Source organism: Natator depressus, chromosome 2 (assembly GCF_965152275.1).
Source record: "Natator depressus isolate rNatDep1 chromosome 2, rNatDep2.hap1, whole genome shotgun sequence".
Lineage (NCBI taxonomy): Eukaryota > Metazoa > Chordata > Testudines > Cheloniidae > Natator > Natator depressus.
Genome location: NC_134235.1, coordinates 59,664,350 through 59,690,973, shown reverse-complemented (window position 1 = coordinate 59,690,973; position 26,624 = coordinate 59,664,350). Strand labels below are relative to the sequence as shown.

General features: G+C 40.3%; 1 protein-coding gene across 7 annotated transcripts in view; it reads left to right on the top strand.

Annotated features, from left to right (window-relative positions):
• The first annotated feature begins 2,596 nt into the window (after positions 1-2,596).
• CSPP1 (centrosome and spindle pole associated protein 1) overlaps positions 2,597-26,624 on the top strand; it is a 178,089-nt gene continuing 154,061 nt past the window's right edge. For 2 of the 7 annotated variants that reach the window (XM_074944276.1, XM_074944277.1), the window contains exons 1-5: positions 2,597-2,673; positions 10,153-10,317; positions 13,240-13,351; positions 14,271-14,367; positions 22,403-22,503. In XM_074944276.1, the coding sequence (XP_074800377.1) occupies positions 13,250-13,351; positions 14,271-14,367; positions 22,403-22,503 (300 nt within the window). In that variant the 5' untranslated portion in view covers positions 2,597-2,673; positions 10,153-10,317; positions 13,240-13,249. The remainder of the gene's footprint in view (positions 2,674-10,152; positions 10,318-13,239; positions 13,352-14,270; positions 14,368-22,402; positions 22,504-26,624) is intronic. The other 5 variants (XM_074944275.1, XM_074944271.1, XM_074944272.1 and 2 more) reach the window with 3 other exon arrangements.

Genomic DNA, 26,624 nt, shown 5'->3' with positions numbered 1-26,624 from the left:
CCATAGTTTCGTGTGCAGGTGGTGGAGTCCCCTTTGGTACATTGGCAGTGTCAAGGTTCCTTCCCCACTCTGAACTCTAGGGTACAGATGTGGGGACCTGCATGAAAGCCTCCTAAGCTTACTTTCATCAGCTTCAGTTAACTTCCCCAAGGTACAAATTAATTTTATCCTTTGCCCCTGGATCCACTGCCACCACCAAACTTTAACTGGGTTTACTGGGAAACGTAGTTTGGACACGTCTTTCCCCCCAAAATCCTCCCAACCCTTGCACCCCACTTCCTGGGGAAGGTTTGGTAAAAAGCCTCACCAATTTGCATAGGTGACCACAGACCCAAACCCTTGGATCTTAGAACAATGAAAAAGCATTCAGTTTTCTTACAAGAAGACTTTTAATAGAAGTAAAGGAATCACCTCTGTAAAATCAGGATGGTAGATACCTTACAGGGTAATTAGATGCAAAACATAGAGAATCCCTCTAGGCAAAACCTTAAGTTACAAAAAAGGCACACAGACAGGAATAGTCATTCTATTCAGCACAACTCTTTTTTCAGCTATTTAACGAAATCATAATCTAACACATACCTAGCTAGATTACTTACTAAAGTTCTAAGACTCCATTCCTATTCTATCCCCAGCAAAAGTAGCATACAGACAGACACAGACCCTTTGTTTCTCTCCCTCCTCCCAGCTTTTGAAAGTATCTTGTCTCCTCCTTGGTCATTTTGGTCAGGTGCCAGCGAGGTTACCTTTAGCTTCTTAACCCTTTATAGGTGAGAGGATTTTTCCTCTGGCCAGGAGGGATTTTAAAGGGGTTTACCCTTCCCTTTATATTTATGACAGGCAGACAGACCTGACTTGTATCACTACTCCAAGACCTTTTGGAATACAGTCAGCCAGTGCATGAAGTTGCTCATCCTGCATATTCCCCACGATGTGCTCCAAGTAAGGTGACTGCTCAGGTGTTCCAAGAATACGAGTCATTCTGGTACTTCTGTAATGACATAGGCCCACCATGCTGGTGAGCACCACAGAGGGGTGCCATCTTTAAGAGTACACCACCCCACCCTTGCCCACATGACCTTGTACACATGGTGCTTGTGAGGTTCCATCTGGTTTTGTCCCAGTACTGGATGGGGACAAACTTCTCAGAAAGATGATATTCCATCGAACTGTTGCCGGCACAGAGTGCCCCAGGCAAGCAACAGTAGGGGTTCGTTGCCCGGTATGCGTCACCCAATAATCACAACGGGGTGGAGAAGCAGAGAGTTTATTTGCAGCTGTAAACAGGCCCAGGGAGACACAGCTGCCTCAAATCCTGCAGCCCCGACTGCAGATTACATCATACAATTTATACCTTTTTTCCCAACTTAGCTACAGAAGCATATACAACCAATTACCTATTGCCCTGTACAATAATACAGCCAAAGCAGCCAATTAGATGTTTCCTCATTAGCATTATGTAAGCCCTGCCTTATTTGGTTGTATCTGTTCCTGTGTTGCAGAAAGCTAGTGCAAAACATTCCTTTCTTATCTATACGCTTACCCTGGCTGGAGCTGTCTGAAGGCTGTCTCTGAGAGCAGGCTGTCTGCTCTAAACTGTTTTTGCAGCTTTCTGTCTGTGTTTTTATACTAGCTTCCTCATAATCTGGCAGGATTACAGAAAGTTCACGGAATGGAGAGGGTTTGGTTTGTCTGGGCCTAGCGCAGGGGGGCTTCCTCGGCACTCGGGGCCTTCCACCCTCCCGAGTTACCTAGTATGTTGCCCAGTGTCACCAACAAAACTATCTGGCTACGTTTTTTTTTTCTGACCATTTTCCTCCCAACTTTTACACTGTGGGGATACCTTTCATTTTAAATTAAAGTAATTTTACTGATGATTGAGCGCTCTGTCTATGAAGTCTGTGTGAGGAGGGGAGATTCTGTGCGTATGGGGAATCCCAGTAGGTATGGACTTCTGTGTGTGGCCCTCTACATTTGTGAGGGAAAGGAGGGTTCTCTGTGTATGTGATCTCTCTCTCTCTTTCTCTCTCTGTGTGTGTGTGGGGGGGAGGGATGATGGGGGTCCTCTGTATTGGGTGTCTGTGGGAGGAATCACTTCTATGCATGTGGTGGGAAGAGGCCAGGAGTACGTATGAAATATCTGTGTGGGGGATCCTTGTGTATGTTGGCAGGAAGGGCTCCTCTGTGTATAGGATGTCTGTACAGTATGTGGGGAGGGGGTCCTCTGTGTATGGGATGCCTGTGAGTGGGATTTATGTGGGGGGAGGAGGAAGGGGTCCTCTCTGTGGGATGTCTGGGTACAGGGTCACTGTGTGGGAGCGGGAGAAAGGGGTCCACTATATGGAGTATTTGTGTGCAGTAGCCTTGTCTGGCTCTGTGTGGGATTTATGTGGGTCGAGAGGGAAGGGGTCCTCTGCGTTGGGGGGAGGGAGGAGGATCCTGTGTACGGGGGTCTCCCGAGGAGTAGCGACTGGCTCCCTGGCCCTGAGCAAAGAGACGTGGCTCCGCACAGCCGCTCAGCGAGTTTGGCCCCGACTCCCACGCAGCAGGGGGCGCTGTTTGTGGTGGCCCAGGCGCGGCCTGGCTGCGGCAGGCCACCGGGGGAGGCGGTAAAGTGTGAGAGGCGGGGCGGGAGCTGCCGTTTGCAAACCCAGCGGGTCAGGGAGCGAGCCGGTGAGTGACGCTGCCGCGGGCTGCCTCCGAGCGTGACAGCGGTCCCGGTTCCGGGGCCCCGACGGCGGCTCCTGAGGCGAAGGGCGGGGCGCAGGGACCCCCGGCTCCCGGGGCTGCGCGGGGGGCAGTTCTGGCCTGTCACCTGCCTCCTGGGGCGGGCGGTCTGGTCTCCGAGGGGGCTGCCTGTGTCTGGGGCTGCGGCCCCCCGCCGCGAACTGCCCGGGGACGGGAGAGGCGAGCTCCACTGGGGGTCTGTGCCCCGCTGTGGGGCGCGCGGCACGGGGCAGCCTGCGCCCCTCCGGCGGGGGTAGGGGTGGTGTCTGTGCCCCCCCGTGGGGGGGAGGGGGACGGTGCTGGGGTGTGTGTGTGAGAGCGGCCTCGCTAGGCCCAGGCAGAAGCCGCCGCAGTTTTTGTTGTAACCTGGTTGCCTAACAACGCTGAGTAGCGTCTTAAAGAGGCAGAGCCCGAGGCCGCCGCTCTGTGTGCGAGGAGCGTGTCCTGGCTCGGGGCCGCTCTCCCCTGGCTCTGCGCGGGGCTGTGCTTTATCTGTCCCCAGGCTTCACTCCGGGGCCCGGCTGCGGCTTTTTTATCGCGCTAATACACTGTGTCGGTTTTTCGCAATTTGTATCTCTGTGGTTTAATAACCAGGCATTTTAATCTTTCGTATCTCCCGTAGAACACTCTGTCATGCATCTGTTTAAAAGTATTTATTTAACTTTGGGTTCGTTTGCAATACGACAATCAATCTAAAGCTGTATAATACACATTTATTTTGGTAGCATGTTTCATACAAACCTATCTTGAACTGCTTTACAGAGTTATATATAGTAGCAGTGGGAGAGGAAAATTAAGAGGTATGGGCAAAGGAGGAAACAGTGATTTTCAGATGAGATTTGAAAAGAAGTGGAGAATTGGAGGGAAAAGGTCCAGCAGGAAGCACCTTACTGATGGGAAGAGCTGCAGAAAGAAGAGGCTATTCTTATTACTGTTCAAAGGGATAGTGGGGAGGCAAGTGCTGACCGTTTTGAAAAAAACAGGAAGTATTGTTGAAACATTTAAAATAACTTTTTAATATAACAGTTCTGTGGCTGTATAATCTGTAAATGCAGTGGCTAAATGTGGCATCAAATGGTGGTTAACAAGTTTGGTTTTTTTTTTTAAATGTATCTGTTCTCCGCCCCCCCCCCCCCCATCCTCTTGGGCATATTACAATAGAGTTGATGGGACTTGTGATTCTGTCTGTTCTTTTCTCATAGTAGCATTCTTCTTGCAGTACTGTACTAGTGGCAGTATTGTATACATAAATAGAAATGCAGGAGATCAGCTTGGATTTTGCTGATCAGTTTTCTTCCTTTTAAGTCTGGCATGGAATTGGAGACGAGTGATGTGGGGGAGAAAGAGAGAGGGAACATGTTGGAGAGACTCTTCTTCACATAAACAATAAAATAGACACAATGTACATGTAGGTGCCTTCACAACATCTTAGGGCATGGCTACACTTGCAGATGTAGAGCGCTGTGAGTTAAACCCGCCTTCGTACAGCGCAGTAGGGAAAGCGCTGCAGTCTGTCACACTGACAGCTGCAAGTGCATTGGCATGGCCACATTTGTGGCACTTACAGCGGCATTGGGAGTGGTGCATTGTGGGCAGCTATCCCACGGAGCACCTCTTCCCATTCTGGCGCTGTGGCTTGTGGGAAGGGGGAGGGGAATGCGGGGCATTCTGGGTCCTGTCTCAACACCCCTTGATACGTCGGTTCGCATCCCAGCATTCTCTTTGCTTCTGTCCGCATTTGGTGCCATCTTTCAACAGTTTTTGTACTGCGCACTCTGTCTTCCCTTTTGGTCTGCGGGAATGGAGCCCAAACTGCTGAGAAATATGCTGACGAGTCTCACCAGCACGTCACGTTTAGCAGTCGAGTTATTCCTTAAGATCCAAAGTGACAGTGAGGACTCTGACGACGATATTGACTCAAGTAATGCAAACGACACAAGTTTGCTTGAGGCATTCACGGACATGCTCACCACTGTGGAACGCTGCTTTTGGGTTTGGGAAACAAGCACTGAGTGGTGGGATCACATCGTCATGCAAGTCTGGGATGACGAGCAGTGGCTGCAGAATTTTTGGATGAGAAAAGCCACTTTCATGGGACTGTGTGAGGAGCTTGCCCCCACCCTGCGGTGCGAGGACACAAGATTGAGAGGTGCCCTGATGGTGGAGAAGTGGGTGGCTATTGCAGTCTGGAAGCTGGCAACTCCAGACAGCTACTGATTGGTCGCTAACCAGTTTGGAGTGGGGAAGTCAACCGTTGGCATCGTTTTGATGCAAGTTTGCAGGGCCATTAATCGCATCCTGCTCAGAAGAACCGTGACTCTGGGTAACGTGCATGACATTGTGGCTGGCTTTGCACAAATGGGTTTTTCTAACTGCGGAGGGGCGATAGATGGGACGGGCATTCCAATTCTGGCACCAGCCCACCTAGCTTCTGAGTACGTTAATCGGAAAGGCTGTTTCTCTGTGGTTCTCCAAGCGCTTGTGGATCACCGTGGGCATTTCATTGACATTAACGCAGGCTGGCCCGGAAAGGTGTACGACGCATGCATCTTTCGTAACACTGGCCTGTTCAGGAAGCTGCAAGTTGGGACTTTTTTCCCAGACCAGAAGATCACCGTAGGGGAAGTTGAAATGCCCATTGTGATCCTTGGAGATCCCGCTTACCCTTTGATGCTGTGGCTCATGAAACCCTACATAGGGAGCCTTGACAGCAGCAAGGAGCGGTTCAACAACAGGCTGAGCCAGTGCAGAATGACTGTGGAGTGTGCTTTTGGCCATTTAAAGGGTCGCTGGAACTCTCTGTATGGGAAGCTGGACCTGGCCAATGACAGCATCCCCATGGTTATATCCGCGTGCTGCACCCTCCATAACATTTGTGAAGGGAAGGGTGAAAGATTCACTCATGCATGGAATTCGGAGGTTCAGCACCTGGAGGTTGAATTTGAACAGCCAGAGAGCAGGGCTATTAGAGGGGCCCAGCATGGGGCTGCAAGGATTAGGGATGCCTTAAGGGAGCAATTTGAGGCTGAAAGCCAACAGTAATGTCTGGTGTGGTTCCCTGCATGGGAGTGAAGTGCGGTAGGAATCTGTGTTTGCTACATGTGATACACTGACTTGCAGTGCTTGCTTTCCTGGGCAAAGGTTTCTTTTATGTTATGCAATAAGAAAGAATGTTTTCAAAGCCAAAAAATCAATTTATTGAAAAGAAACACAACACAACTGTTTGGGAAACACCAAGGGCAAGGGGGTAGGATAGGGTGGGGTGGGATGGGGAACGGTACAATCACAGATTTGCATATGTCCTGTCTGGAGTGCTGTGCAATGCATGCTGCACTTCAGGATGGCTATACTGCATGGTGATGGGGGCTGAGTGCAGTGGGTAAGGGTAGTAGTTTTCAGGGCTGGGTGGTGAAGCTACAGGTGTTGGAGGCAGCTGGTGGCGGTAAGAACCTGGGTGTTGGGGAAAGTGGTTTGGAGGTGACATGGTGGCAGAAGGGAAGGAGTTTTGGGACAAAGGCTGTTGGGGGGGGTTGGGGGCAGGCGCGGTAGTGCTCCGCCTGCATGGCTACGAGTGCCTGGATCGAGTCTGCTTGGCGCTCCATGATGCTTATCAGCTGCTCTGTGCTTTGGTGCTGACGATCCGCATTGAGCTGGCGGACCCTCCTTTCACTTTCCCACTACTCCTGCACTTTTTTATTTTCATTAGTTGAATGCTGCATGACTTCATGCAGCATGTCCTCTTTGCTTCTATGTGGCCTCTTCCTGATTCTTTGCAGCCTCTTGGCCATTGATAAAACGGATGGCTGAGATCTCAAGGTTGCATCTGGAAAGGCAAAATACAACACTTAACAGAGGCAGCATTGTTCAGACCAGACAGAGCAATGATTTCCCTGTACTCAAGGGCAAGCACAGTAGCGTAATTTGCCTGTCCCAAAGCGAGCGCACATAAGCCACGGGCGCCCCAAAATGGTGAGTAAACACAGGGTCAAGTGTGACTGATTGTTTCATGGCTGTACTGTCCTCTGGGTGTCTGTGTCTTGCGGAGAGCCAACTTCGGCAGGGGGCCCATGTACTGAACACTGTCCCCACATTTTCGCTGCTGAGGGTGACCAGGGAAACAAGGGAGGGTCTTCTACTGCAATGCGGCTTCTGCCCTGGCCCATATGCAGCTTGCCTGTGTGCAACAATGGTCCCCCTGCTCCTCACGGCACAGTGCCACGGACAAGTTAGCCTTACTGGGATGAGGACAACAGTGGCTCTCCCAAAAACCCTGCGCAAGTGCATTGCCCAAGTTCTGGCTGAGACCTTTGAAGAGATCACTGAGGCTGATTACCGTGATGTGAGAGAGCATATCCATGCCCTATTCCGCATCTAGGCATGCATGCAGCCCTAACCCTCCTCGCCCCAAGAGCCCACACCGAATAATTTCCTTCCCAAAATAAAAGCCGCTTACCGGGAACCTCCTCTGGTGTTTGTCCTTCCTCAAGCGCCGGCCGCCACGACTGGCTACCTTCCTTCTGGCTTGAGAACAGCTCCTGGCTGCATGCGTCTAGGGATTCCGGGGTATCTCCCTCCACCAGAGCACCCTCGCTCCTGCTTTGCTGCTGCTCCTCCTTCTCCTGCCTTGTTGCACTGGCCTCTGAGGTGTCCATGGTGGTACTCGGCATGGAGGTGGGGTCGCCCCTAGGTATCGCGTCCAGCTCTTTGTAAAAACAGCAGGTCGCAGGGGCAGCACCGGAGTGGCTGTTTGCCTCTTGGGCTTTGCGGTAGGCATTCTGCAGCTCCTTCACTTTAACCCTGCACTGCAGTGCGTCCCCGTCATAGCCCCTTTCCAGCATGGCCCTTGATATCTGCCTGAAGATATCGTAATTCCTGTGGCTGGAGCGCAGCTGGGACTGGACAGCTTCCTCCCCCCCAAACACTGATGAGGTCCAGCACCTCGCCATTGCTCCATATTGGGGCTCGCCTGGTGCATGGTCACCTGGAAAGATTTGCTGAGAGCACTCCATGCCTGGCTGAGCCAACAGGAAGGGGATTTTCAAAATTCCCAGAGAATTTAAAGGGCGGGTCTGACGGTTGGTCACCTGAGGGCAGGGCAGTAGAGTTCAAAGTGATGACCAGAATGGCTAGAACAGGCATTGTGGAATACTTCTGGAGGCCGATCACAGCACAATAACAGACCAGGGCATCCACACTGGTGCTGCGGTGCTCCAGCGGTGGTGCAGCAAACATTATTCCATTCACCGAGGTGGAGTACCAGCAGCGCTGTAGCCGCAGAGACCGAGCGCTCTACATGCCTTGCCAGTGTGGACAGGTAGTGAGCTAGGGCGCCCGGGGCTCCTTTATTGCGCTATAACTCACAAGTGTAGCCAAGCCCTTAGTATAGTGAATCTTGTTTAGGCACCAGTCTTGCATAGATGTGTGCCCATGCTTAATTTTAACGTGTAGTCCTATTGAAATCAGTGGGACTACTCAAGTAAAATTAGGATCAGATTGGAGGGTTGGGACCTTAGCTGTTAGAAGGAAGATCAGCTAGAGCGTTTCCCTTCTTGATTATTTTCTTGTTCTCTGCTCTGTGTCATGCTTTATATATCTCTAAATTGCACTCCACTAGTTGACTCTTTAATTATCATTAGGTATCACTTATGCAAATTTCCTTTTTTAGATGTTAACATGTTTTGCTCTTCGGTAAACTAAATGTTACATTGATTTACGGTTTTTTTAGTCAATAACTAAACATAGCAGCACTTAACATAATACTTAACACTTACATAGTGCAGTGCTTCTCTGAAGTGCTAAAAAAACGTAACTCAATGTAACATTTAGTTTACCAAAGAGCAAAACATGTTAACATCTAAAAAAGGAAATTTGCATAAGTGATACCTAATGATAATTAAAGAGTCAACTAGTGGAGTGCAATTTAGACATATATAAAGCATAACATAGAGCAGAGAACAAGAAAATAATCAAGAAGGGAAACACTCTAGCTGATATATATATGAGGCATAGGTGTATGCTATCAGAAAATTATTTTTATAAGAGTATCCTTTAAATACTATCTTCTGAAATATATTTTTAAAAATTCCTTTAAAAATTGTTACAGGTTTTTCTCCTTCCCTGTTTTATGTTTAGAAGGGTTTTTGGCTGGGCCTGAGAGCAACACCACCAAGTATGCTCAGATCCCAATCTCCCGACTCTGCCTTTCGCTCTGCACACAGCTGCCTGGTGCTTGCTGCTGCTTCATTTTCGGCTCTGCTGCTTTTACTAGTAATAACCTTCCTGAAGGGTCTAGAAAAGTGTGTGTGTGTGTGTGGGGTCAACAAAACAGTGAAAATGGTGATACACAAAGTGCTGTCAAATGCACAAATTAAATGGAAAAAAAAAAGATTTTTTTTCTCTAGTATATGTGAATTATAGTAATTTGTGGTCCTAATACCAGAATAAGCTCTATTTGGGGATCTCTGTAAACCACATGGAGCCCAACTGAGGTTAATGGAGCTCCGTATGATTTTAGGGGTTTAACACCCACAAAATTCTTTGCAGGATTGGGGCTTAAGGGGTTACTTATAATTCTAGAAGAAACATTTTCAGATGAAAGTATGATTTGCATGTTGAGGATGTCCCTTTAATCCTCACAGCATCGCTGTTCAGAAAGTAATTTACTTTGATATCTTTTGGCTAGTTTCTAAATTTTTCTTGGAAAAAAAAAATTGCTGAAAAAATGAAATTGGGTGCTTTTTCTGTGGTTTTGAACTAAAAAACCAGAAACTATTAAAAATGAGATGACCTCTTAAGCTGCTACTATAGATCACAAAATTGAATAGAAATAAATCATTCACATTTTTATTAAGCAAAAATATTTTCTTAACCAATGTATACAACAACCCTCAAAATGTTAATCGTTTGCTTTTGAAGTACAAGTAAACTTCATGTTTTCTCTTCTTCTTCCCCTTTTCTCTCTCCTCGCACCCTTTTTTTTCCTGTATAACAAATCCTTTCTAATAATTTGTTTGGCAGTTGGCTGTCATGCTTCTTTCACAGGGCTTATGAATTCATGCACATTTTTAAAAAGGTCTACCAAGGAAAAAGGAGTGAGCTATAAAACATCTAATTATTTCCCCAGCCAAATTCTGTCAGCCTTCCTTGCCTTTTTAGCCACGTGAAAGATGGCATCCTGAATCAACAATGCTAGTATGTTTGATTAATTTGTTTTACTCTGGGTGGAGTTTGAGCTTTCTTCACATTCAGTTGAATACTTGTGCAGTTAAAATTATATCTGAATAGATACCTTATCTTTGTTTTGTAATTCTTCATGACGCTTTTCAGCAATCTCTGCTAGAAAGTTAAAAAAATTAGTGTGTTCATATTATCTGTATTAGAGCTTACCAACATCCACTTACCAATTTTTAAAATCTCTTGAACCAGGTTTGGCATCATCATACTACTGTGCTGTTACTTGAAACAGAAGTCTTTTGGAAACAATCCCAGTGTTTATATATGCTAGTCTAAGTGAAGGTCAAAAATTCAATTGCCACAGTCGAATGAGACTTCTTTTGGTGCATGACTGGCACTGCGTTGGTATTCTTGCAGGTGAGTATGCTGCAACAGATAGTTGGTGTGAGCAAACATGGAATACTAGGGAGCTTACCATGAAAGGTTACTTTTTCCATTCAAAATAACTTTTGTGATTCAGTGATCCTTCTGTAGTGTAGCAAGGCTGAATATAAGTATGTGGTTGGGAACATGTGTTCTCTTCACGTTACTTTTATCCTTTTACTTTATCAGTATGCAAAACTAATGAGATTAAGGATTTAGGACAATCAGATGCGGAATTTATTTTCAGAATTGATTGACCTATATCACTAGAAAGACAACTGGGCTGTCCCAGGACTGCCTCATTTATGAGAACCGCCTAATATTTTTACAATGCTAATTAAAGAATAACATTATATATTTAATGCAATTGCTTTTTCCTAAGATTTTACTGTAACTCAGGAGTCAATATTTATTTGCTATCACATCACACTGCACATACATTTCATTTTTATTGCAGTGATTTCTTTCTGCATTGTCACTTTCCAATATCTCTTCTCATTTCATATTTTTCTCTCCAAATGTGTTTTTTGTTTAACCACATTGCATCTCACCCCTTTAGGCTTTGCCCATTTTTTAAACTCTCTTGGCCCTTTGATCAGGATGTGCAGGCAAATAAATGATGGACACATGGGTAGAGCCCTGCTCAGATACAAAATTTGTATCCGCATCTGATCCATGATCCGCAAACGTGGTCCGCGGATATCCCCATCTGTATCCGTGGATATAAAGTAGATATCCGCAGATTTGTAGTGCTCTGTACGTGGGATGAATTTAAGTGGAAGGTCACAACTTTATTAATTTAACACTGGGAAGGGGTGCTGTATCTCTTTTACCTGTTCTGACATTCCAGGCATTTAATTGGGTGCAGTGTGGGGTTAAAGAGCTCCCACTTTGTCACAAGTACTTTGGGGTGGACCTGCTTAGGTCCACCCCTAGGTTTCAGCTCACTTTTGATTCTAGGTATGGGGATGGATAGGGTGAGAGAGCAAAGCAGCTAACCTGGTCTCCTATCCCCAGCCAGTGGGAAGATGGTGGATGGCGGACCTGAGGGGGCAGTCGCTTTCTTGGGGCGCATGCGCTCTCACATCCCCCATTCTTCCTTCAGAGCACTGCATTACATCCCCCTGTTGACTGTGGGAAAGGGGGTGTGTTCATTTTATGTCTCTGCTAGTATAGTTTCAACAGTAAGCTTACAAAGTGAATTCTGTGCAATTTATACTTAGGCCCAGATACTGCGAACACTTACCCACATGCTTAATTTTACTCCCTTAAGTAGCTCCTTTGACTTCAAAGGGGCTACTAAAGTGATTAAAATTAAATACATGAATAATGGTTGAAGGATTTGGGATTGTAATTATCACCTTAGTTTGAAGTACCATTTATGTGTACTCGTTATAGACTTAACCTTATAAACCCTTACTCCCAACACAGTCAGTGGAACTACTTGCATGAGTAAAGATTAGCAGGATTTGGCCTTGTATGCAGTTCATTGTCATTCTTTTCATACTCTGCTTTTATTTAGATAGAATGTCATTTAAACATCATATTGAAGAATTTACTAACTTCTAACTATTGGGCCAAACTCATCTCACCTGTAACTTCATTGTCATGAATTTGACCTATTTGAATTTGTATTTTGATACTACTTAGAGGCATAGATGCTGGAACTAGAGGCAGGGGGTGCTGCCACACCCCCTGGCTTGAAATGGTGTCCATTATATACAGGGTTTACAGTTTGGTTCAATGGCTCTCAGCACACCCACTATAAAACATGTTCCAGCACCCCTGCTTAGAGGCCCCAACTGAGATCAGGGCTGCTATGTACTAAATAGACATTGTACTAACATGAAGTCAAAGAAGGTCCCTGCTCTGAGGTGCTAACAACTAAATTGACAAGAGAGACACTGGGGGTGTGTGTGGGGAAATAATTGGAAGCCTTCTCTTGAGCTACAAAACTTATAATTTTATATCTAAATAAAAGCAAAGTATGAAAAGGGAGCCAATTAATAAACTGCACTTGAGGTGAAATTCCTGCTAACCTTTACTCATGCAGGTAGTTCCACTGACTTTGTTGGGAATCAGGGTTTATAGGGTATTAAGTTATAAAGCTATTTCTGCAAAACTAGTAACAACATTTAAAAAAGTTGGGCACTTTGCTTATTGAACATATTAAGGTCCCAAACTTGAAAACATTTATGCATGTGCTTGAAGTTAAGCGTGTGTAAGTGATTGCAGGATTGAGGTTTAAAGCAACAACAGTGAACTGGAGTTTCATTACTCATAAAATAATCAGTTATTGGAACACAATACAATTATAATGCATCATATCAACTACAGGCTCTATAATGGGTCTCTTTCCCTACTCCTTTGCATTATGTTGACTAGTAATCTTGATGTTTTTCTCCCCTCCTCCTATAGGTGGAAAATGTGTGAGGACATGGCATTCCTCTGATCTAATTCCCAATTTAAACTGCTAAACTAATCAGTGCTAAATATTCTTTTCAGCGATTTTAGCAATTGAAAATCTGTCATATTTAGGAGCTGCTCAGTATTGTTCTCTTACTGGATTAAATTATTTTGTTAAAGAAAAATCTTTTAAAAGAGAATAGAATATATAGATATATATATTCTATATTCAAATATAGATATATTTGAAAAATTATTGGGACTGTCTTTTGGAATCTTAATTTCTCTCTGAAGAGAAATTTCAAAGGCTGCAACATTTTAGATCAAATATCTCTAGGGCGGAGGTTGTCTTTTACAGTTTTTTAACGTTTGCACCTCTTAGGCAGATCGATGCAGTAATTTGATGACTAAACTTGAGTTGATTAAGGCTATTAATAGTTTAACTGAGTGTAAATTTCTGCCTATACTGAAGAGGAACCATATTAGTACAGTGATATGTATCTTTCCTAGAATTGAAGAAATGATGGCAAATGACTTAGACCAGTTTATTGAAGATCAAAAGGCCAAGTTGGCACAAGACAAAGCAGAACTTGAAAATGATCCTCCTTATATGGAGATAAGGGTAAGACTACTACATTATTTTCCTATTTCAAACAGTTTTATTGTTGGAATCTTGGTTTAAGTCTGCTTCTATTGTACTGATAAGAGTTTCTTCATTATAAAGGTATTGTATTACTGAGTTACCTGTTGGAGAAAGACCCATTAGAAATTATTTTACATCTGTGCTTATAGGGACACTGTCAAATCAAATTTGCCACCACATTTAACTTTTAAATAAATATGCACAAATGTGAAGACCAGTATAAAAGTTTTCTAAATTCGAATGGAAGCCAACCCAAATATTGCTCTCGTACATCAGAATCTCAAAGTAAAATTGCCTTGAAATGAATTAGTCTGCTTTCATTATCCAAGCTTAAAGAATACAAAAAATAAACAGTACAAATAGAATTAACAAATAAGTAAATAAATAATTTTTTAATGGTCGGTTCAGTAAGGTACTATTCAGACCACAGGTAATAACGCTAAAAATATTAAATTTTTAACTTGATAGTTTCTTCTTTCCACAGACTAAGATTTCTAAAGGAGTTCACACCTCCATTCACATTTTTTTAGGGGTCCGAAAAGGAAAAACAGTTGAAAACCACTGATTTAGCAGATGACTAGTTGTGGTGACAAGTAAGGTGGATCAGATCTCTTGGGGAAAAATACAGAGCATGGATAGGCTATGAAATCCCTGTGAGTCAATTTGACCCCATAATCAATTTGAAGTGCTGTTGGAGATCAAATGTAGCAGAGTAATTATTGCATTAATACAGGAGCTACTTTTTAATATCCGTGAAATATACTGTCTATTACATGTATTAAAAAATAACCAAAACCCTCTGTTTTGCAGTCAAAAGTTAAATAATGTTATTTCAAGTATGTTATGGCTATTTCCCTTATCTATTCTTGCAAAGACATACATTTTTTTTTCTTTTCAGAGCAAAGGTGCAGAGAAGCTTTCTGAGACCAGCAAAGTGTTAATCTCTATGGCTAAAGAAAATATACCACCAAACAGTCAACAGAGCTATTTTCTAGGTATGATATGTCTTTAATACATATAATTTTTTAGGTGTAGATAGTGAAGTGCTATCTTAGAGATCTTTGCACAACTTAGAAAAAATGAATTCTTTGGACTCTTAATTATAGGAGCATCACAATAATTATCCTTAATTATAGGATAATTATAATCACAATAATCATCCTTAATTATAGGAGCATCACAATAATTCAGGGACTTAGTGTTTATATCCTTTTAAACATCTTGAGTTTTTTGAGGTTGCATTTGTCCTCAAAGTTAAGGTTAACTCAGTTTTTTTTTATAGAAACAAGGTGGTGAAGTAATATCTTTTATTGGGCCAACTTCTGTTGGTGAGAGTGACAAACTTTCGAGCTTACACAGAGCTCTTTTTGTGTCTTGAGCTAATGTCCATTTGCCAGCCTTTGAGAGAGGGTTTGTGTCTGTCTTTGTTTTCCGGGTTGCTGGAAGAAAACTGTATATTGGGATAGCATTTCAGGTGGATCGCCCCTTCAGCTTCCTGCTGGAAGTTCTGCATCTGTGCTTGGAGCTAGAGAAACAAGATGCTTTTTCTGTCAGCCTCTTGGGATAAGGTCTTGTCCTGTCACCATGGCATGGCTGATAGGAACTCAAACCAATAGACTAAATCTCCTGAGAAGCCTAACAAGGCAAAGGTCATCTAGACGTATGTCAGACTTGGAACTACAGTGTCTCACTCTTTGGGTTGGCAAGGGCTGCTAACAAAGGAAACGTTGAATTTCTGAGAGCAAGCAATACCTCATGTTATTTAAATAACTGCCCCCCAGCCTACCACGATCAATTATGCCCTTTCCACATTACAATTTTAACTTTGTAACCAGTTAGTAACATGGTTAACTTTAAACATGGGACAAGACTTTCAAATTTGGGGGCATAACTGCTCTTAAGTCAATATGTAGGCTCTTAAATAAATGGCTTGATTCTCAAAGGTGTCAGGTGCCTACAACTTTAATTGAAGATAATGACTGCTGAGGATGTTCATCATCTTTGAAAATCAGGCTATTTGTGTAAAAGCTTACATTTGGGCAGTTGAGTGTGAAAATTTTGGCTATGGTTTGTGTGTGCACACCATCGGGTTAACACTAAGTTACTAAACATTGCAGCTAACAGTTTCACCCTTGCCAGATGCCTTATTTTGCATGTGACTGTGTTTCTGAGACTGGTTCAGAACACTTTCTTTTTGCATTGTGTATGGACCCCCTAACCTTGCCTGTGGTAAGAGATCTCAAAGTACATTGCCACCTGTGCTGCTGATGTTGCTCTTTGTGTTTTTCTTTTGGACAGTCATATCCCTTGCTGAAGTGCTACTTAGCAGCTGCTCTAGTTACCCCAGAATGTAACAAACAAGGTTAGGCAGTATGTTGGGTACTACATTACAATTACAATTGTTCACCCACTGCTTTGAAAGAAAAAAGCTGAAGAATGGTCAAAACTCAAACCATGTTTGTTGTAAATTGTGGTCAAGGAAGTGTCACAAATTGGTTACAAAAACATGGTTGTAACTGAATTGTGAACTGGGCCTAGTGGCACTGATGGTTTGTGCTGTGCACTCTCCTGTAAATACAACATCAGATGGGCTGAGAGATTTAGACTGTGAATAAGCATGGAAAGTTGGAGGATACCCTCAAACCCCTGTCAAGAATGTGGAGATGTCCTTTCTTCACCTCCTTTCAGGGAAACAATAATGCTGCCATTAGCATTTTCTAATTTTTGTGTTTGAGTAAAATCAGATGTAAAATTGCTTCTTTAAAGTAGAGATAAAAAAGTTCTTATTCAGTGATGCATGTTAATAATGTCAGCTGAAACAGCAGATGGCACTGCTGTCAGTGGAAATTTCGTCGGTGTGTGTTTTTAAAGAATGTAAGGACTTGATAAGACCAAAAAGCCACAAGGATATTTTTAATTTCAAGATGAAATAAATAATATTTCTGAAGTGCCCGTTGTCATGGTGTTGCAGAAATAATTAATAATGGCAATGATTTAAATGGGTAAACAATTAAAACTTTATGGCATATAGTACCAAAACCACCTAGATAAAGGGATTTTTTAAAAGTATGGGGTTATGAACTTGGGAGGAGATCCATGTGGAATGAGTTCTACCCTTTAGGGCCACCACAGTGTAACATGCAGTGGAGGCATCAGGGCATAGGTATCTGTCAAGATGATGGTAAAGGAGGTGGTGCCAGATGTAGCCAGGTAAACTGGTCTTGTTAATTTCTAAAGGTAAGTTAAGTTCCCTAAATGAAACCTATATTTAGTATTGAAACGTAATGGTGTATATTTCAAATACCATGTATTATATGAATGTGTATTTCTAATCCTGGCTATAGCACCAAATCTATTTTGTGGCTTTGGAAATCACTTCACCTCTCTCTCCCTCAGTTTTCCAATCCATAAAATGAGGTTAGTGATACTTACCTTCATCTCAAAGGTGTTGTGAGGATTGATGTTTTTAAAGTGTATTGTAGATGCAAGAGCATTACTCTCATTTCACTCCTGTGTTCAGAATATAAGTGCTTTTGTAATGCCCACAGGTGTACTAGAAGCTTAACAGAAAACACTTAAGACAGGCCCTTGCTCTGAGGATTTTATAATCTAAATAATAGACATGACAGACAAGTGTGAGATAACACATACAGAAAAAGTAGAGACGAGGAAGGACTGTGTTCAGTGTACAAGTCTCTCCCCAACTCTTGATTGTAATGTTAACTGGTGAATAAACTATTTAAATTTAATTTCTTATAGGTACCGTGACAATTTCAGCACTGAAAAAAATAACTATCAAGCAAATTGTGATGACTCCAGAAGTGTGCTTGATTGAATGATGATTTCGGAAAAAAAAAAAGTGGAATCCTGGCCCCTTTGAAGTCAATGGCAAAACTCCCTTTGATTTCAGTAGGGCCAGAATTTCATGCAGGAGGGATTGAACATAAAAGTATGGTCTGTTTAATCATGTGTTGACTTTACATTAATTATAGTGTTAAAAGAGAGGTTAAAAAATAAAAATATAATATCTTGCCTACATTTTAAAACAGAGGACTATGTATTATTGTCATTAGTGTTACCCTATATGAAATGACATCACTAGGAATGACCTAAAATGACAATTAAGTGTTGCTTGCTACCAGAAGTCATCAAGGGTAAACTTGGGTAGAAGACAACACATGAATAAGTATGTGCCTCAGATTTTTTGCCACTTTTGTTGTTGATCAATAAGTTAGTTTACAATAGTCATTAGTGTTTTATTGATTTAACTGTAGAAACATAAAATATAGAGTACTGGTGGACTCATTATTTTACTCCCCGCAATGACTGTGACAAGGCCCCTTCAGTTTCACTAGATATATCAGTTATTAATGTGCTGTAATGAACTGACTAATACATGCATCCATTCCATCCACTGGATAGATTAAGAACTGTTCAACTGTCAGAGGGCATTGTACTGATAAGAGCTAGTAAAAATTTTATTTAGTTTAAGTATTAGGGTCTTGAGTGTTTGGTAAAGGTGCATCTGAAGTATGTTTCCTCTGTTGCCACGAAGCTGCTAATGACCATGATGTGGTATAGTGATAACAGTGAAATTCCTAAATGTCTATAGATTGGTTACAGTAACAATATGAAAATAATGCCAGTGACACAATAACTATTTCTTATGTCAGAAAAAGAATGCAGTCCAAGTAGTAATTGTTTGTTTAATAATTACGTGTTTCAGCATGATCAGAAGTTATATTTATGCATGATAGAGAAAAATGCTCACAAAGACAGTGGACTGAAAACAAGGTCTGCATATGATATTATTGTCACCTCTGTATGTGGCATAACAGATTGTTTGGGCCAGATTCTGATCTTTCTTTTACCCAAGTAAATTTGGAATAACTCCACTGAGAATCATGCCAATACTTCTGGTTTAAAAATGGAGAACAATAAAGTTGATCTGGACTTAAGTGTAGATCAAAATCTATCTTTTTGTGGTCAACAGCTGGGCCATACACTGTGATATTGGGAACTAATTTTTGTGGCTTGGTGATGTTTTGTCCCATCATAACCCCCTCCTCCCAACAGATAATTAAAATTAACTAAATTTTAATAAAATATTTTAAAAAATTGAATTATGCACATCAAATTACTCACATTCTAGATACTGAAATGGATAGTATAATCATACTCTTTTAAAGTGGACGGTTACATACATTAATTCAATTAAAAGGAAACTCAGCCTCCTGATTCATTGTTAAGGCAAAGTCCATCCTTTAGCAGAAGTAATCCAAAGAGGTGATGAGAATCTTCTCTGCCATGACAGGGACTCTGGGTCCCTGTATGTGGTCTGTGATGGAATAGAGGGAAGACCTAGCGTGAGGACACTCTCTGTGGAGGTTATAATTCCAGGGGTGATCATAAAAGCAAGGAGACTAAAAAGAAGTGGGGAGTCTTCGTAGGGGACCAGAAATGCTTCCAGTCCAGAGAATGAAAGTGAAATAATGCCAGAGCTTAGAGGAATTGACCATCTCACATGTAACTTCTTATCAGAAATATTTCCATGATGTCATAAAGGAATAACTTATAACATAGTGTGTGTCATTGCTATTGTCATTGTCATGCTTCATGCAGATTATGAGGCACAGAAGTAGTGAGCTTTGTAACACCACATGACCTGAAGTGCCTTATTTCTGTAAACAGTCCCTCAGATTGGTAACAAAATGTATTCACTTTGTTTAAACAAAATTAAATAATATAGATTAGTGGCCTGAAAACTGCCTTAAATGCCAGCTACCGTACAGCTGACATAATCAACTCTATGCTATGCATCCCCGTCCCGTGAGGGTGATACATGGCTTGCGGGGCCATTATAAGTTGATGTGATTTAGAACAACCGTGAGGCTGCTTTAAATTGCAATAGAGGCCAGATGTGGGGGTTTTCCTTTTTGCTTTTTTGAGTATTTAGCAGTGTGTTGTCAGTCACTTGGAAAGTGAAGTTATTCAGTACAATCATGCTTTAATAATTTCAAAAATAACATATAAAGTTGTAAAATATATTTGTAAAAGTTTATTTAAATAAATACACTTGAAGATGTGACATTTTAAACTTTTTTTTTAAATTACTGCCTTTATTAGTTCAAAGTTTGTCCACCGCATACAAAGAAGACTTTTAACAATATATTGAGTAACCGTATACATAATACCAACAAAAGTGAAAGAGCAAGGCTATGACTCAAAGTAGGACTATCCACAAAATTAGTAGAAACATAGTTTTAGTATTTTTGCTCCCCTAGCCCCTCTCAGAGCCCAAGTTGCTGTAAAAAGAAAGAGTTCTAAACCTATCCAAAACCATTCTTTTCAGAGTATCTGTCCACCCTGCCCTTGCATAGGCCCTCAATACAACTATTAATAACAGTAGTAAACTCCTAGGTCACTATCCAGTTGTGATTATGTTCTCTTCAAAGTTTTTCTGGATGGATAATCCCAAATATCATTTTAACAAATAAAATGAAACTTTAAATACCTTCCCGCCCCAGTACCTTAGACTTAGTGACAAAAGACCAGATTATGATTTCTCACTGGTTTTACACTAATGACATTTCACTGGCTTCAGAGGATTTACTGCTGTAAGTGAGAACAGAATTAGGCCCAGATTCCATAGACTTTTTTTTCTTAAATTGGCATTTCCAGGTCTCGGTTTTTTACTCTAAGCTGCTAGTTACTTGTGGCATTTCGGTTTTTTTTTTTTTTTTTTTTTTAAAAAGCTGATTCAACGTTAAATTCCCTAGGAATCTAAATCAACAGCAGGCAGCTGAAATTCCTCTCTGGTTGGCTGTTGTTTCTATGGAAACTATGGTTAGAATAGCTTTAAAAAGAGTGTAGCTTTTAAAAAAAAAAAAAGAGTAGAGGTAAAATTTCTTAAATAAAAAACACTTACTCTTACGTTATTCTCTCCAATCTGTCCCACTTTTTAAAAAAAAACGGAACCAGAATGGCTCCTAATAGCCAGCAACTATGGATGGTTTCAGAGTAACAGCCGTGTTAGTCTGTATTCGTAAAAAGAAAAAAGAAAAGGAGTACTTGTGGCACCTTAGAGACTAACCAGTTTATTTGAGCATGAGCTTTCGTGAGCTACAGCTCACTTCATCGGATGCATAGCATATTGTGGAAACTGCAGAAGACATTATATACACACAGAGACCATGAAACAAAACTTCCGCAGGACAGTGGGGTGGGAGGAAGTTTTGTTTCATGGTCTCTGTGTGTATATAATGTCTTCTGCAGTTTCCACAATATGCTATGCATCCGATGAAGTGAGCTGTAGCTCACGAAAGCTCATGCTCAAATAAACTGGTTAGTCTCTAAGGTGCCACAAGTACTCCTTTTCTTTTTTCTTTTTACAACTATGGATGGAAGCTCACCTGTGCAGCTCTCCTCTGTCAGCCATCAACTGAAATCTATAAATGCCAGTAAGAAAATAACAAACACAAAAATGTGTTCTGATATTCTTCTCTTTCTGAGTCCATACTTAACATGTGGCAGATTGGCTCACAAATTATGACTGGATTGGTTATGCCCTAACCTGGCTCAGCTGGAACTGTCATAAGACAATCATGTGCATCCTTTCATTATGCCATTTTTTTCTTGCTCTTTCTTTATAAAGATAGTAATGAAAAAATGAGTTATCAGCCATCTAAAGTACTCCAGGATTAGCGATTCTTAACATTTACATAGTGCTTCATGTATCAACACACTATACAGACATTAACTAATCCTCACTAGGTGTAACTGAAGTGATGGAAATCAGGCAAACAGATTTGCCTAAACCCACACAGTAGATCAGGAACAGACCTGGGAATAAAATTTTAAAATTTCTTGCTTCTAGTCTGCTGGCTCACTCCAATTAGACCATGCTGAAGTCGAAATACTTTCAAGGTTATCACTGGCAACAATACTTTACAACAATCTTCCATCCCCTCCCCATTGTAACTACAGGATGATAAATGATATAGTGCTGGGGAAGAAAATAAAAAGCTTTGTTTACAGGAGAATGATTATATTCAGCTCAGTAAATAAATATATGGACTGAGAAGATAAAAATGTTAAGCCTTCAAAATTTGGCTCTAGGTCTTGGTGTTTCTTGTCCTGTTAGTTTAACTTTGTGCCATTCTCTCTTCATTTTCTTCAGATGCCAAGTGAAATAATGATTAGTCTTTTGAGGCAAAAAGATATTTGTTTCTAATTTCTCAATCAGTTTTGATTTCAGAGGACAGTAATCTGTGTAGCAAATATATTTTAGTGTGTAACAATTTCAAAATCCTAAAACAGTCTTGAAGCAGGGCTAAATATGAATCTCTGTCACAGCATATTTGATAGTCTAAGTGATGTGAGAGAGAATTCAGAACTTTAGAGTAGAAAGGCTGAATGAAGAAACAGCATTGCTTCTTGTGGCCATGAGTCTCTTCAAAATTGTATTGATGCAGGTATATATTGTATATATGAGTTTCATACTAAACAAGTAGAATGTTATAAAATACATTCTCTGAAGCATTTGATATTGCTTAACAAGCACAGTGTGAAATATCAGGTAATAAATTCTTTTGTTTCTACACTAACATTTGTCTGAAGAGAAGTGATTTGCTTCAAGATTAAATATTGATTATAGAGATTGCACGCAGTAATGTAAAATATTGCTGTTTAGAAATGTTTGCAAACCTATGCTTTTGAGTTCAGATTGCGGTAAATTTGCTTCTAAGGCAATGAAATACAAGGACCAAAAGGGGAAAAACTCTTTATAATTAGAAAAAAAACAGGCACTACATTTTCATAATGCTTTCTGCGTGATTGTTTTTAAAGATAAGATAATGTGCAGTTTATTTTTCATAATTTAACATGATTACTGTTCGAATAATTCATTTTTTTCCCTTTTGTGTTACCTGGTAAAAAGCCCAAAATATCTTTTCCAGCAAGTAACACAACTCTTATTTGTACTGTTTTGTATTAATAGAAGGTGAATAAGCATTATATTAAACTTTACAGATGAATATGGCTTGAGTTTGCCTCTTGGAGATGAATATGAAAGAAAGAAACATAAGCTAAAGGAGGAACTTCGACAAGATTATAGACGATATCTTTCTCAGGTAAAACCTCTTTGAAATTAGTCTCTGATTTTTAACAAAAAACAAAACCACCATGAAAAAGTCTTTTGAGAAGACAGAATTCATTCTGAGCTGTCACAATTTCAGAGACCTGTTTCCAGAATAAAGGTGGTTTAAAATGCTAACACCATGAGGGGCTATGTGTTCTAGACTTTCACAGATCCTGCTGTTTTGAGATTTCAAATTACTATAATACAACTTGATTAAAAATATTTTTAATTTTTTTTTGTTTGCTCTCATCTTTTTTGCTCTTCTTGAGTATTTAACATGCCAAACAGGTATTTGCTTAATAAGTTATTGCCCATATTATGATCTTATAACTCAGGTAAGAATATTCATTTAGCCAATATGGTGCTTCAGTTCTTCAGCATGTTTTTACAATTCTTCTATTTGATTATAAAGAAGGCTGCTGTTCCACTTAGTACAGTGTATGAGATGCCACTGTGATGATTTAAAACTTAAACTTGTATGGAAGAAGCTTGACACAATTTTCATCTTTGTCGGGGTGGTGGGGAGGGGAATAGTTTAAATCCGGTTTTAATTTATCAGATTTTAAATGTTAAATGAAAAAAATTAAGTTTAATGTAATTTTTGCTGTGTGTGCCTAGTGTCATTGCCTGCCTGTTTGTTTAGAATACATGAATAAATAGTTTTTTTTAAAAATTGTTGTTTTATTATTAGTAAAATCAAATGGTTTTAATGGAAGACACTTTATGAATAGTCTGTTTTCCCTGACTTTTAGGGTATTTCACAAGCAAAAAGAAATGTAGGGTGTTGGCAATATGTTTTTTCTGCCCTGCCCAGATTAACTTTTTGCTTTGTTATAATCAGGTTTGTGCAAATGAAATGGATTAAAAAATCATGATTTTTGTGTGTGTTGTGTGCTTGTGTGTGCTGCTGTTGTGATTAACAGTACCTGTATGCTTGCTTATTGCAAGATATACTATGCTTATTATTTCCTGTTAATATAATTATACAACATTCGTTGATTTCTTCTTTGCATTTGCTATCATTGCTATATCATGCTGACTCTTCAATTGTTTGTTTCTTATGGTAGAAGACTTGCTACAAAGCAAGCCCCCCAGTCTTCATCAATTACATTAGGCAGGCACTTGTACATAAAGAATTTTTTAATGACCTTTCTGAAATTAGTCAAGTTTTTGAAAGAGCCCCCAACTAGTACAGTATGTGAAGAAAAAATAAAAACTACTTTTCAGGGGCTTCCTGCTCCTTTGCTACTATTGATGTCTCTTCAGTGAGGTGAAACTGACAGACTACATAGGGGAACAGTGGAACTGACTATGCATCAAACACTGGTGCCAATGCGCAAATTAAACAAACCGGTGGGGTGGGGGGGGAGAGGAAAATAGTTTTTTGACAAATTATTTTAGTTATGTGTAATCTTAAGCATTACTTATAACTATAGTAGGTGCGGAAAGAATTGTGATTTTTTTTTTTTAAATGTAGTGGTGTCCCTTTGAACCAATTTTAAATTAAAGCTTCTTAATAAAGGAGTGATGGGTGGCATGGTAGAAAGAGCAGCATTAAAAGACTAAATGCAATATGTTCTGTTTTGGGCTTCAAATTACAGAATATTTTTATGTGAAATACTAACTCTTACTGTTTAATATGTTCAGTGTTAATAACCGCACTGGCACACAACAGAATTATCATATAGCAGTAGCAACTGTAACAATTGGCTTTTTAATCCTTAATTTCAGTGAGTTTTTGTAAAACAATTACTGTTTTTTATTCTTGTTTTAATTTGAAATTAATATACAATTTTAATTTAACATTCTAATAATGAAAATAATCTTGATTTTTATATTGAATTGCTTTATTCTTGTTCAAAACATCCATAGAACATTTTATTTTACTTTTATATTTAGTGTTTTGATTGCAAGAATTACTGCTTGTTAATTCCATTCCTAATTGATTTCAGAGTGGTAGTTGTGTTAGTCTGTATCAGCAAAAAGAACGAGGAGTCCTCGTGGCACCTTAGAGACTAACACATTTATTTCGGCATATCCTGATCATCACTACAAAAGGTTTTTTTTTTTTTTTCCTGCTGATAATACCTCACCTTAATTGATTTGTCTCGTTAGAGTTGGTTTGGCAACCCCCATCTTTTCATGTTCTCTGTATATATACATCTTCCTACTGTATTTTCCACTCCGTGCATCTGATGAAGGGGTTTTAGCCCACGAAAGCTTACGCCCAAATAAATTTGTTAGTCTCTAAGGTGCCACAAGTACTCCTTATTCCTAATTGAGATTTGTTTAGATATTAAGATTTTCTTTTGTGTCATACATATGTTAGCCATATTAAACTTTTAAAAGTTGGGGGAGGAGATTAGACCTTGATCTCTAATTTCAGTCTTCAAAGTAAGGTGATGCTGTGATTCTGAGCAGCTCTTGAAGTATTTTGGTTGGTAACGTCTAAACTGTATGCTTCTATAGAAAACAAAATTTTCATATCAATTCTGACTTTCTGTAAGCATCTTTTTTAAAAATGGGAAGTTTATCATGAGAACTGTTTAAAATTTGGCAGTAATTAGATATTGGCAAGGATTGCAATGAATTCATTAATATTTTCCAGACAAAAATATCATTCTTTCTATTAATCTAGCCCAATCTCAGTACCTGGATATTTGATACACTAGAACCTCAGAGTTACAAACACCAGAGTTATGAACTGACTAGTCAACCGCATACCTCATTTGGAACTGGAAGTACGCAGTCAAGTAGCAGCAGACACACAACCCCCCAAAATCCACAAATACAGTTTAGTATTGTGTTAAATGCAAACTACTAAAGGGAAAAAAAAAAAAAAAAAAAGGGAAAGTTTAAAAAAAAAAATTGACAAGGTAGGGAAACTGTTTCTGTTCTTGTTTCATTTAAATTAAGATGGTTAAAAACAGCATTTTTCTTCTGCATAATAAAGTTTCAAAGCTGCATTAAGTCAATGTTTAGTTGTAAACTTTTCAAAGAACAAACATAATGTTTTGTTCAGAGTTATGAACAACCTCCATTCTCAAGGTGTTTGTAACTTTGAGGTTCTACTGTAGTTGTTAACCCCGCTAAATCTACTCACTTGTAATTGCCAAGTATGATTCATAATGATATAGATTTAGAGTGGAACAGATGGAAGTTGTCTCATCTGTTTGTGCCTCTAGGGTTGCACAAAACATATATACATTATAACAGAAGAAAATTATGCTAGTGAAATAAGACAACAGACATGGAAACACAAGCGGACAATATTTTATTAAAAATGTTGTGTTTTATAAAATAAATGATTGAGGATACACTGGAGATGATTTTAGGGGAATCTGTTGTAACTGTGCTAAAGGAGGCCAGATAAGGTGGGTGAGATAATATCTTTTATTGGTCCAACTTCTTCTGAAGAGCTCTATGTTGCTCGAAAGCTTGTCTCTCTCACCAGCAGAAGCTGGTCCAATTACAGATATTGCCTCATCCACCATGTCTCTCTAATATCCTGGGACTGACACGACTACAATTACTCTGCATACAACTTAGGGAGGCCACTAGCCTCCCTGGCCAGGAGCTCAAGGGCCGGGCCGGATATGGCCCGTGGGCTGGATATGGCCCGTGGGCCGTAATTTGCCCACCTTTCTTGTAGAGTATAGATATTATTAATATTGATATACAGATTAGTAACTATACACCGATATTCGGAATAAAGCAGATACACATTGCTGGAATTGGAAGCATGGGCATATTTTCTTTAGCTGTTGATAGTGAAATTCCTTTCACATTTTCACTCATCACCAAGGTAACTTCTTCGAGAATTCTTTCATCCGCTTGTATTTTAATAGGAGGATTTAATAATGGTTGTATGTAAACAATATCTATTTTTAAATGAGAGAGGCAGTAATTCACATAGCAACCCTAAATAACTATAAAACAAAAGAATACAGAAAAGCTATAGCAAACATTCAAATTGGATCATTCAAATTAAGGCTAACAAGCCATCATTAATACGTAATATAGAGATAACAAAACCTTTTACCTGCAGTTTTCTTGGCTTTTGTTGGTTTGTATTCCAAAAATATCCTGCATTTCTAAAAAGTGAAGATATCC